The 13399-nt window shown below is 36.1% G+C and overlaps 1 protein-coding gene across 9 annotated transcripts in view; it reads left to right on the top strand.

Annotated features, from left to right (window-relative positions):
* Positions 1-13399, top strand: part of Dmd (dystrophin) — a 2040854-nt gene that overhangs the window by 1799799 nt on the left and 227656 nt on the right. For all 9 annotated transcript variants that reach the window (XM_070040660.1, XM_070040663.1, XM_070040664.1 and 6 more), the window contains one exon: positions 11570-11648. In XM_070040660.1, the coding sequence (XP_069896761.1) occupies positions 11570-11648 (79 nt within the window). The remainder of the gene's footprint in view (positions 1-11569; positions 11649-13399) is intronic.

Below are 13399 nucleotides of genomic sequence, written 5' to 3' on the forward strand. Positions count from 1 at the left end.
TAGACTGGGTGTGAATCCATTTTTTAATCCAGTTCTGACAAATCTCCACCAAGAACCAATAAAAACGCATAATTCTATCTTGTCTATTTTTATTATGAAGAGCTTATTTAATGAATGACTTATTTATTTAGTATGTGACATCTCCTCTGATACACAAAAAAAAAAAGAGAGAAAGACTGAATGTTGGAGGATTTGGAAGTACAGTACAGTAGATGAGATCTTCCGGTTTACTGATTTGTAAAGAATGGCATGATACTGGTTTGGCAGCTCTGCATTACTGAAAGAAAAGAAAGGCGCTTTTCAGTGGCCAGAGAGGAGAGCTGGGAACTGAAAATGGGCTCCTGGCAGACAAGGTTCTTTGATAGGCAGACAAATTGACTGTGAAGGCAGTCAATGTCAGAAAGCTTTGGAAATACTGTGAGCATGGGGTGGGATTTAAGGAGGCTGATTTCCTTGGTTAAGGATTATAGCTTGCAGACTTCAGCAGATTCCCCCTTCCAACCTTCATTAAAAAGATGATTAGTAAAACAAACTGAAATTCTACAAGTGTATTATTACCCAAAATGTAAGGGCTTTGCCATTGAGATTAAAATATTCTGGTGCTTTATCTTTTTCTTCATTCATCTTCAGAGTTTCAACCTGATTCAGTCATTTTTTTTTACTATGAATTTATTTACTCCTCTATATGCTGTCTTTTTGTTTCTCTGAATGATGCCAGTTCTCTTTTATCCCATTGATATTTTTTAATTGCCACTTCTGGTCCTTGGGAATACTTCTGCCTTCTAATACCAAGAGGCATAATTATGTAATTAGCATGCGAATATTACGCTACTTTTGGCCTTGAATAACCCTAGGAAGGAATGATCCACTGGCCTCAGAAATTTTCTGTGAGCATGATACCTTCCAAACGTCGAATAAATAAAGCTGAAGAATAAATAGCCAAATGTAAATGATTTAATGGAATTGGTGTTGCAAGGTGAGAACCACTTGACTTTTAGCTCCTGTTGCAAATCACAAGATGTATTAGAGAAGCTTTAAAGGAGAACCAATTTTTAAAATCTGCATCAAGTTACATCATGTGAACAGGATAATTCCATTTTTATCTTTTAGAGACAAAACATTTTTCTTAGAAAAATTTTTTTTAAAAAAGCGAAGAGAACCAACATTTCCTATGATCTTTTCGCCCTCTCTGTCACAATTTTCAAAACTATTTGTGGATGTAACTAAAACTAAAGATATTTTGACAAATGAAGCAATAGGAGGTTGATTGCTGCTTTTCTAAATTAAAATTAATGATACCCTTAAGGTACTTGGGTCTATGAAGTCAACATAATGTTGATATAACCTGACTCCATTATCACAGAATGAGGCAATTGCTGAGCACTAAAAGCAACAAACAAATCTCAAAGTGCATTTCAGAAATTGGTGAGGTGGAAGTTTTAAGCCTAAACAATGGACAAAGAACTTGCTGCTTTTCTTGCTTTTCAAGTAATGTAAGAATTCCTCAAAAGTAGAGAAAAAAGGCCCAGGTGAAACAGTGCTTGCCTCTAATCCAGCTACTTGGAAGGTATGGAGGGTAGGGATTGGAGGATTGTGGTCGGAGGCTGGTCCTGGGCACAAAGCACCAGACCCTACCTGAAAAATACTGAAACAAATAAGATTGGAGCCATATATGATGCCTCACATCTGTAACTTTATTCAGGAAGCTGAGAGAGGAGAAAGGATCACGGTTCAAATGCAACCTCAGACAAAAACATTTGTGAGACCCCCCATCTCAATCAATTAAAAAGTTGGACACAGTGGTATATACCTGTCATCCCAGTTACACAGGAAATATAAACAGAAAAATTTCAGTGTAGGTTACTCCATTAGGAAGAAGCAAGACCTTATTCGAAAAATAACAAAAGCCAAAAAGTTTATAGTCATGTCTCATGGCAAAGTAACCACTTGGCCAGCACAGTCCTGGAATGCAAATCCCAATACCTCAAATCAAGAGGACTGGGATGTGACTCGAGTGATAGAGTGCTTGCTAGAGGCCCTGAGTTGAAATTCTAATACCATATGTTAATATATGTACACACTCACAGACAGACACAGAAACACACACACACACACACACACACACACACACACACACACACACACACACAAATAATAGACTAATGCTGATCATAGAAGTTGGCTCCTGGCTAGGACCCTGTATGCCTCACCCATCTCAGTGATGTGCAGCCACTTCATATGAAACACTATGAAGGCTGGGGATGTGGTTTAGTGGTAGAGTGCTTGCCTAGCATGCATGAAGCCCAGGGTTCAATTCCTCAGTACCACACACACAGAAAAAGCCAGAAGTGGTGCTGTGGCTCAAGTGGTAGAGTGCTAACCTTGAGCAGAAGTAGCTCAGGGACAGTGCCCAGGCTCTGAGTTCAAGCTCCAGAACTGGCAAACAAACAAACAAACAAATGCAAAATAACCCACTATGAAGTCTATGTACTGTTCTGGTAGGTTGTATAGAAAAAGAGTCAATGCTGGGGATATAACTCACTGTAGAATAGAATACAATCAAGAAGCAGGAAGAAGAGGAGCAGAAGAAGAAAAGGAAAAGGAAGAAGGAGAGCAATCATAAAAGACTAAGAGAAGAATCAATAAGGACATAAAATGGAAGCAGAGAAGCACATAAAATGGAAGTGGAGAAGCAATGAAAGAAATATTTTTAATGGACCATCATAGGTGCCTATTGTCTCAGCTGTGGATCTCAGCTAAGAAGACATAGCTAAGGGGTACCAGCAAAAAGGTCCTAGATAAAGCATTCCAGCTAAAGATGGAGGATTGCTTGAGCCCAGGAGTTCAAGACCAGCATAGGCTGATTACATAGCAAAAATGCATGTAAAAAAGGATAGATTAATGATAATCTCAGATGGCACATGGTAGTATCTATGCTAAAACTAACTAATGATCATACTCCTTCTCAGTGTAGACACTGGGTGGACACTGCTTTCCTGAAATCAAATGCAAGGAGCTGTTTAATTCCGAAGTCTCCTAAATAGCAATAATTAATTAATTAATTAATTAAAACAAAAGAGACTAAAGTGGATCTTGCATTTAACAAACCTAGATTGCTTGGCCACAGAGCTATACTTATTACCAATGCTCATCTCAAACCAGACCTTTTATTTTTCTCAGTTATAACTCAATTCGAAGAGTGGATTTTAACTGAAAAAGCTTGCAGTTGGACAAAAGGCTTTTAATTCAACTAAATCTCAGTCCAGTGTCTTGAATAGTGTTTAGTCATATACTTATGAATGTTCCATGTAAGGATTTAGAAATGAGAATGAGTTCTAAAGGCATGCACTCAGAATACTGCAGAGACTGCAAAACTGCAGGACAAAGATCTGAGTAGACTTATGAAGATGCTTGTGTGCATGTTTGTAGTTTGTTCATTAGCATCACAGTACAAGAAGTTTTATTGATTGGATTTGGTTTGTTTAGGGTTTCTTTATATGAGCTCATTAGTATAGGTGTGAAGTCTAGGTCTTACAAGCCCATAGATATTTATCAAGGATTTACACAAATTGAGAGCCAGAAAATCAAAATGCATGTGCCTAGCTACATATTTTCAGTACATTGGAGAAAATACAATTTCTGTATGTGGTATCAATAGAAAACACTTGGACATGGGAAGAAACTACAGAGTCTTAACAGTGCATTTCCTCATCATTAACTGATCTGTGCCCCTCCAAAACTTCCGGTGAGAAAAACTCAAGGTGCCTAGCTAGTCAAAAGAAGGAAAAAAAAAAAAAGAAAGCTCTTTAGAATTTAAAACAAAGTTAAGTCATCAACATTTACCCTTAGATAAATTTATTTGAAATAATTTCTAAAAGCCACAGCAGTTGCTCCTTCCTTTTCTCTCTTATATTTAATCTCTTAGCTTATTTATAGTAATTCTGAAAAAACAGAAAGCTTGAAATGAAGATTTCAGTCAAAAGTCACAAAGCTATGGACTGAGCCTCAGGAAGCAGTCACAGCTGGGAGTTAAGAATATGTTAGGATTAATTTAGTTGGATGACTTAGTACTCATCCATTAACCCTCAAATTACATTTGCAAGTCTGCCACATTTGTAGTTAGCACAGTGCCAAATAAATGATAGGAACTAAAAATGTCATTCAATCAGTTGTTACTGAGCATCTCCTGGGTACTAGACACTGTGTTAAATCGCGAACAAGACAGACAAGGTCTGTTGCATTCAGCTACTTATCCTTTGAATGAATATAGAGACGTTTTCTAGGGTTGTGGATGTAGCTCAATGGTAATGCACTTACCAAATACGTGTTAGACCTTACTTTCAATCTTCAGCAACACAAAAAGGGAAAAAAAGCAAAACAAGCTTCTTACTGGAGCAAGACAGGAAGTCTCTTCAAACACACATTGTTTACAGAACTTGAATAAAATGAGAAGGAAAAGAAGAATAGATAGCCCTCAAAGCTATATAAATATGATTTTAAAATTAGAATCAAACAAACATGAGGGACATTTTTGTCTTTGGGGCTGTTTTCTAGACATTATTGCTTTATTTTTTAATTTAATATCATAGCCAAAATGAATCTAATTTTTTTATTCTTTCCTGCTTTTTACTTTGATTATTGAAATTGGAAGGAAGGGAGAGAAAGACAGGATAATGATGGGGAGAGAGGAGACGAACATGAGGGACATTTTTGTCTTTGGGGCTGTTTTCTAGACATTATTGCTTTATTTTTTAATTTAATATCATAGCCAAAATGAATCTAATTTTTTTATTCTTTCCTGCTTTTTACTTTGATTATTGAAATTGGAAGGAAGGGAGAGAAAGACAGGATAATGATGGGGAGAGAGGAGACGATGAAGAGGTGAGGGAAGGGAGCGAGTGGAAAGAGAGGAAAGGGAAGGGACTTTCTAAAAACTTGTGTCAGGAATCTTGGAAAGGAGATTCTTTAAAATATAATTGTTATGGTAAATCCATGAATCAACTATGTACTAATTCACTCAACTAATGTGAATTGAGTATCCATTACATGCCAAATAGTTGGCTAAGTCACTGAGGCTGACATGGGGGATGGGGGGAGATTTTAGCCCTGTCCTCATAGATCATATTAAAAAAGGAAAAGACCTTTTTTTCCCCTCCTGTAGAACTGCTACAAACTAGATGATGAGTACTCATAGACCAGATGGCAGTTTTCTTCCCATCTGGGATAGTTCTGAAGAATAGACCCTCATGTATCAATAGATAAGGTTTCTTCCAGTTCTAAGCTTTCATGATCTATGATCTAATAGTAGAAACAGGATGTATGCTTCCAAAAAGATGTTATACGTCTATTACTTCTTATAAAAAGGAAAACAGGGTATTGCCTATTAATGTAGAAGAAATTGGGGTCTTTATCTATTTAGATGATTCCACTTAAACTCTTTTAGATCTTTTTTCTCAACTCATCTATCAATGCTCACTCTTATGCCCTTTAGTCTCACTTCCTTTCATTCTTTTAATGATTCAGACAAATTGTTCATTTCTAATTGGCTATACATGATATCTCCAGTTAAAAGTTTTACTGCTAGTGAAATTCATCATATTCAAATGAATTCATACATACATCATGTCTTTCCCCCTTTCTTTTCCAATTGCTGTATTTCAAATCCTGCATGTTTGAAATCTAGGAGTTGATTTACTATTTCAAAGACTAAGTTCATGATCTGGAAATACATTAGTATCAAAGCACTTGCCTAGCATGCATGAAGCCCTGGACTCAATCCCCAGAGCTAAAAAAACAAAATTATACTCTAATACTAAATCCAATAGTATGTCCTTCAAAATGCTTTCTAATGTGTGTATTCTTTGACATTCCAGGTAATGTTATCTTAACTCCAATGCTTCATGTTATCCCAAATCTAGTCAACTGCAACAGCCTCTAGTCACAGTCTCAGGGTTTTGTTTTTAAGCCAGAGATTAACTTTTCTAAAACTGAACTTGCCTCTGAAATAGTGAATCACCTCACATATTCAGTTGGTAATCTTGCCTATAAATCCTGAGTTTCCTGCTCCAAAATGACTTTTTTTGCACCATCTGCTTCCAAGGGGCCTAGGGTGTGGGGGGGAGGGGAGCTAGGGTGTGTGTGTGTGTGTGTGTGTGTGTGTGTGTGTGTGTGTGTGTGTGTGTGTGTGTGTGTGTGTGTGTGTGTGTGTGTGTGTGTGTGTGTGTGTGTGTGTGTGTGTGTGTGTGTGTGTGTGTGTGTGTGTGTGTGTGTGTGTGTAGTAGAGCTCAACACTGGGTCCTGAACTCTCTTCACCTGTTTTGCTCATGGCTGGCACTCTACCACTTGAGACACACATCCGGTTCTAGCTTTTTGCTGGTGAATTGCAGATAGAGTCACTCAATTGGTCTGTTCAAGCTGGCTTTCAACTAGAATCCTCAGACCTCAGCCTCTTCAGGATCTAGGATTGCAGGCCATGAACCACAAGTGCCCAGCCTAATTGTGGATCTTTCTCTTCCTCAACACTCCTGTACTACTTACTGCCCCAGGCCTTTCCTGAGCTCATCACTATGTCTCACTTCCTACCCTTTATGCTTCCAAAAAATAGAGATTATAGTTTGTGTTATTTATGTGTTCATTTTATTAACACATAATATACTTTTATGAACACATATATAATTTTTGGCCTTTGCTTTCTGGTTTATGTATATTATATTATGTTGACTAAAAACAGAGTAAGTAATAGACATTGTTGTTTCAAACATTCATCAAATCTCATTTCCTTGCATAATTGCTCACAGAACAAAGTGCCTTAGTGCTAAGTAGCCACAGCTTGTGAAGACATTGGTTGCCTTCAAATGTTTCTTTCTTTAAATTAGTCTTTCAGTCAATGGCACACTCAGTGTACATAAACATTTCCTCCTCATTACCTTACTCATGTAACTGTAAGCCCTCTGTAAAGTATCTTTACAATAAAAAATATTTAAAAATTCCTCCAATGATAATTTGTAAAATGAAATATTTATGCTTATATTTTTTAGTTAAGGTTATTTTCTGTTTATTTTATTCCATTATATGATCCACTTTTAATTTCAGTCTCACTCTCATGTGATATTTTAAGTTTGAGTTATAGGATGGAAATTCACTTTGATCTCATTTTAAATTCTTGACAGCATGGGGTAACTCTTGAAACTACCACTGGAGATCTCCTTGAATAAAAGTAAACAACCTTTAGAGACTGAGAGTTATAGTGGACTCAGGTTGCTACATCCTTGTGATTCAAATGACAGGGTCTGTGGCTCACTAATACTCCTTTACCATCTCTATGATCCCCTAGGGATTTCTTTAAGATTTAAGATCATTTTCCAATCTCATATGCCATGTTTATCTCCTCCACCCTGTCCACCTTTATCTCCTTTCACCTTCATCTCTTGACTAAGTTGTTCATGAAATAACCCATTCTAAATTTAGAATTGTATTCACTTGCATGTGTTCTTTCATAACCATTTTCCATGATAATACGGTATCTTGCTCTTTAAGACCAAGAATTGGCTTTGTATTGCATCATCAAATACATCCATGACTAAAGTTTCATAGATATATACACCTCATTTGGTCTATGTTCAACAAGTTAATTGATTTTAAAATGAATAAATTTAATAGTAACTATTTAGTAAATATTGATAAAATATCCTTCGTTCAATTTTAATTTCCCAGAGAGTAATTAAGAGCAAGAGCCAGAGTGAGCCAGTATGAAACCTGGCACTGGCAACTTAGTAACTACTTAAGCTTCAACACATTTTCATTTGATTTTTTTACACAGTGTTTCCCTACATAGTCCAGGCTTGCCTTTAGCTTTCAGTGCAGCTTTCAGCCTGGAGCTGAAAGGGGCCTTCAGTCCCCTTGCCTCAGCCTCCAAGTGCTGGGATTATAGATGTGTATCATCAAGCCTGGCCAAACAAGTTTCTTTTTAAGTCTCTCATGGCTATTTCTACATCAATGAAGTGGAATAATAATATTAAATCTTATCACAGAGTTACTATGAAGATTAAATTTTAATGCATACTGTCTTGCACGTAGTATTTAATATTGCCAATTTTATATTGTCGACAGTGTACTGTATACTAAAACTTATTCATCTCCATTTTAACTGTAATAGCAACAACAACAATATCTATTAACCTTTATTGAACAATTACACATTCAGAAACTAAGCTAAACATTTATATTATATACAATATATAACCTTATTTGATACCCACAAAAGCTATCAAGTAGGTTGTATCATTGTCCAAATTTTACTAATAAAGAAAATTAGGAGTATAATAATTTACACAGAGCCATTATACTAGTCAGAGTCCCCAGAGAAATAGGATCCCAATATAAGTAAAATTAGGTAGATAGAAAATAGAAGATAGATAGATGATAGAAGAGAGAGAGAGAGAGAGAGAGAGAGAGAGAGAGAGAGAGAGAGAGAGAGAGAGAGAGAGAGAGAGAGAGAGAGAGAGATTTGAGGGTATTAGATTATAACTTTATAAAACCTAAGAAATGCCTTGATCTGCTGTCCCGAGCTTGAGATCAGGAAAGTTGGTGGTAGACTTCCAGTTTAAGGGAAGAGGTCATGGAGTTGGGGGTAAATCCAAGTACAAAGACAGGACGAGACTAATGACAGCTCAAGTAGGCAAGAGGGCCAAAAAAGAAGATACCATTTCTGCTCTTTAGGCCTTTAACTGATGGGATGTGCCTGCTTATATTTGGAAGGGAAATACTCTGAATCCATAGACTATGATACAAACCTCACAGTCAGCTCCATAATAATGTTTAATTGGGGCATCCTCTGGCACAGACACTTTGACACAAAGAACTAACCAGCACACCTAGGCAATCAGTGTCAGAATGTATTCTGGTGCACTTGCATTTTAGGAGGGTGACAGTGAATGATCCTTGCTTACCACAAGATTTACAATCTATTTTAGGAGATAACTTGTGTTCATATCTACAATGGAGGCTGTAATAGAATTCTTTCAGGTATATGTCAGGTACTGTGAGAATACTAAGGATTCATTCTAACCTGGGAGATGGGAAAGTAAACACATGAATTCTAACGGTCTTATGTAGAGAGGAAAGTGGGGTAGGGCATTGGAGAGAGAAAGAACCACAAGCAGAAATCTCTCCAGCACTTTGTTAGTCAGAATATCACAGAACAGCAGAGAGTTTGGTGGATTCTGCAGGTAGTTTGGCTGGAAGTACAGAAACCTAAGGCAGATCAGGCAAATTTAGAATGTTCCTCTGCTTCTGTATCTATAACAATGAGGCAAATCCTTTATTATTTTTAGAACCTTTTTTGGTTACCTAAATATTATGCAAAGATGGAAGAGGCTAAGGCAAAAGTGAAAAATGATTTTTGGAAATCTATATTGGATATTATGTTGATATTGGAACATTAGAGTTAGTGTTAGGCTAGACATTCTGAACTACTTTTCTGATGAGCGGAAGATCCTTTTTACTTGTTGAGAATTCTCCACACCACAGGAGCCCATGGATAAACTAAACTAAAGTTTCCCATAAGCTGTTGACAACCAAACCAACATTCAGGGTTAGAGAGCTATAGGAAGCCTGGGGCTACCACTAATACTGGCTGGGTGAAATGTCAGATGACAAAGTACACCATTTTACCACCACGAACTTTTTTCCTTTATTCCCACCAAGAATGGAATTCACTGAGCTTTTAGGACACTGGACAATTTTATATTAGAAAATCCTAATAGAGAAAAAAAATGGATGACAATATTTTCTTTCTGCTGCCAGAGGCATATTTCTCAGTAATTACCAAATCCACTGAACATTGGAATGTGAAATTTTTTTTCATCACACTGAGCACCCTATTTTGATCCGAAATTCACTTTGTCCCTATTTCTTTGATACTTCATTCTTGACCATCTGTTCTTTATTAGCAATAGTTATAACCCAATAGATCATTATTAATTAATATTAACTCCAAAAAGTTGGTCAAAAACCATAGTCTGACTAAAAGATAAACAATAGGTAATTTTGATATTCTTTAACCCCTTGTTTTTGGTAGAAGAATTGGTTTCTACCAGATTCTGGTGGCTCACACCTATAATCCTATCTACTCAGGAGGGTGAGATCTAAGAAACTCAGTTTAGAGCCAATCTAGGCAAGCAAATCTGAAAGATTCTTATCTCCAAGTTACCAACAAAACATCAGAACTGGAAGAGTGACTCAAAAGTAGCAAAGAAAAACCAAAAGCTAAATGAGAGTACAAGACCCTGAGTTCAAGCCCCAAGACTAGTACACACACAAAAAAATGGGAGTTTGTACTTTTTGATGATACAAAGTGAGACAGTAGCTTATTTATGGATGTTAATAATTAGTGTGTAAAGAATATCATTTTTGTCATTTACAAGACAAATCATATCCTTTGTGTTTGGTCTTTGTTTGATTTTTTAAAAATAGGCCTTGAGACCATTTACACTTAGGATATAGTAAAACCATAATCATGGATTGGAAAGCCAAACCATCATAACAAAAAGAAAATATTGTTTTAATTGCTTCTCCTTTTTTAATACTTTTTATTGTAAAAATACTGTACAGAGGGGTTACAGTTACATGAGCAAGGTAATGAGTACATTTCCTATCAAACATTGTTACCTCCTCCTTTGTTTTTCCCCTACCATCCCTTCCCTCCCACCTCCACAACTACAATCCCCTTCCCCCCTAAATTGTGAAGTTCGCTTTTCAACATAGTGTCTTGTGCATCTCATTGTTACAATGGGTCAATCTGTATCCCTATTTAAGCATTTTGTTTTTTCCCTTCTCTCCAAATTAGAGAAATGTATATATAAGATGCAGGGCACTGACATCAAATACAGTGAAAACGGGGTTATACTGTGGGGGAAGAACATACAAAGAAACAAAAAAATCACATGGTACATTATAAATGGGAACAATAGCAAGAAATAAACCACTTGTACCCCTATCTTGGGGTTCATTTCACTTAACATCATCTAATCTGGTCATATGTACATAGCTTTTCACCTTTTCTGCTTGTCCTAGACATATATTAGTTATTGCAAATAAGGGAAAACCATAGGACCTATGTTTCTTTGGGCTTGGCTTACTTCACTTAATATAATTTTTTCCAAGTCTTTCCATTTCCTAACAAATGGGGCAATGTCATTCTTTCTGATGGAGGCATAGAATTCCATTGTGTTTATATACCTCATTTTCTTGATCCATTCATCTACTGAGGGGCATCTGGGTAGATTCCATATTTTAGCTATAGTATAAGGCTGCAATAAGCATAGCTGTGCTGGTAGCTTTAGTATGGCCTTGTTTGTGATCATTTGGGGAAATGCCCAAAAGTGGGACTGCTGGGTCATAGGGGAGCTCTATGTGGAGTCTTTTGAGGAACCTCCATACTCCTTTCCAAAGTGGTTGAACAAGTTTACACTCCCACCAACAACGCAGTAGGGTTCCCTTTTGGCAACATCCCCTCCAATTGCTTCTCCTTATATGTGATGAAAAAATGTTTCTCTCTTTTTCTTCCCAGGTGGCCGTGGAGGACCGTGTCCGGCAGCTGCATGAGGCCCACAGGGACTTTGGCCCAGCATCCCAGCACTTCCTTTCCAGTAAGTTGTTCTCAGCTTTTGTGTTTTAACCTCTTTGGTGCATCTTAAGAGCTAAGAATTAAGAATTGAATTCCAGCCCTCTCTGATACGTATGGTGAGAAATATAAAATATCTTTAACTATAACTTTGTGAATGAATTCAAAAGTTAATGAACAGGAAGGTCAGTCCAATCATTTGTCTGGTCTTCAATGCATAATTCTTTCCTGCAATGTATTCACATGCTAACTTTATTAATGTTTGTCATTCTGTCAATATCAGTTCATTTAATACACCTCATATGATCTAATTATGATATAATCACACAACACATGTTCTTGTGAATTTATATGCTCATGATAATTCATTAAATTCCTTTTGACTCTAAGTGGGAATCTCAACATATGAGTTTGCCTTCCTTAATTCTTTTTGTTGCCTCTGCTCATTCTTTTTATTTGCCAGTTTTAATATTTTATTAATAGTATTTTCTTATTTTCACATCATTTAGGTACTATTAGTAATTATTACATATTTTATAGTTAATCTAAAGAATGGTAGCTTTAGCTCACTAAATGTTTAAGTACTGGAATATTCTATTAATATAACAATATATATTAATATAGTACCCACTGGATGGTTGTTAATTTATCCAATTATTTCTCCATACAGGTACATATGTTGAATTTTATGATATTTAAAAGCTGTACATCTCCTGTATGGAGTTAACATCTATTAGTATTTTGATGCATTACTTTCTGTTCAGATAGGTGTATATATGAGGGTTTAATCATCTTTTCAAGGCAATCATTTTTGCCTGGCAATATTACAAATATTAACTGATTTGAGACACACATTTGCATACCTAATGAGAGAGCTAAAGTTCAAAGTTTAAAAAAATCATTCCAGAGTCTGTGTTTTTAACCACTACCCTGTACTTTTACTTAATTAGTACATTTTATAGAGAAGAAGTGATTCTATATGTTCCCTTTGCAATCTTCTGCTGTATTCACTTATTGCTGATTTCTTGTCCTTTTCATTCCATTCTCTGTGGGTTAATAAAAAGATCCATGTTCACAAATTTTGTGGAGTATTTGACTAGGCACTTCACGTGTGTCTCCAGTTGGCCATTGTCTTTTAAAACAAGAATTCCTAGAAGATATTGATCCTAATTTTTTTGTTTTATGTCAATAATGGATTAATTAAGAAGTTATAGTTTCTTGGATTTCTAACCATACTACATATATGTAGTCTACTTATTAGACACAATCATACATGCTTAAAAATTGCCAAGGAAAAATAACTATATTTCAATGAGTAAGAAAATGGCTTTTTAAAAATACTAAAGCTACAAAAATTATAAAAGTTATAGATTTTGTCTCTATGTTATTCCAGATCTCTGGTTTGCTTAACTTGCCTTGGTGACAGCCATTCTGTTTAATTGAGATTAAATGTGATAGCATATTCTGAAATGACTCATATAAGCCATAAATAAAAATATTACTATTATGAATTCCTCAGGTACTCTGTGTATTCCTTCACATTTGCTTCCCTTTGTCTTGTTCCCCCTCCCCCAAATTCCCCTGTCTTCCCTATTAAGAGCCTATTCCCAGAAAATGATACGTTATACTCATTTAACCCAGATGACAGGTAAAGTTTAATGTGTACTTCTCCTGGGTTATTTGCATTTTAATAGGGTAAAAAATCCATAAGCCTGAGGAATGGCTCTCTAGTGGTATAACATCAGGCAGAAGCTCCAAGCTCTGGACCATCCTCAT

The sequence above is a fragment of the Dipodomys merriami genome, unplaced genomic scaffold (genome assembly GCF_024711535.1).
Source record: "Dipodomys merriami isolate MVZ:Mamm:240054 unplaced genomic scaffold, mDipMer1.0.p SCAF_3, whole genome shotgun sequence".
Classification (NCBI taxonomy): domain Eukaryota; kingdom Metazoa; phylum Chordata; class Mammalia; order Rodentia; family Heteromyidae; genus Dipodomys; species Dipodomys merriami.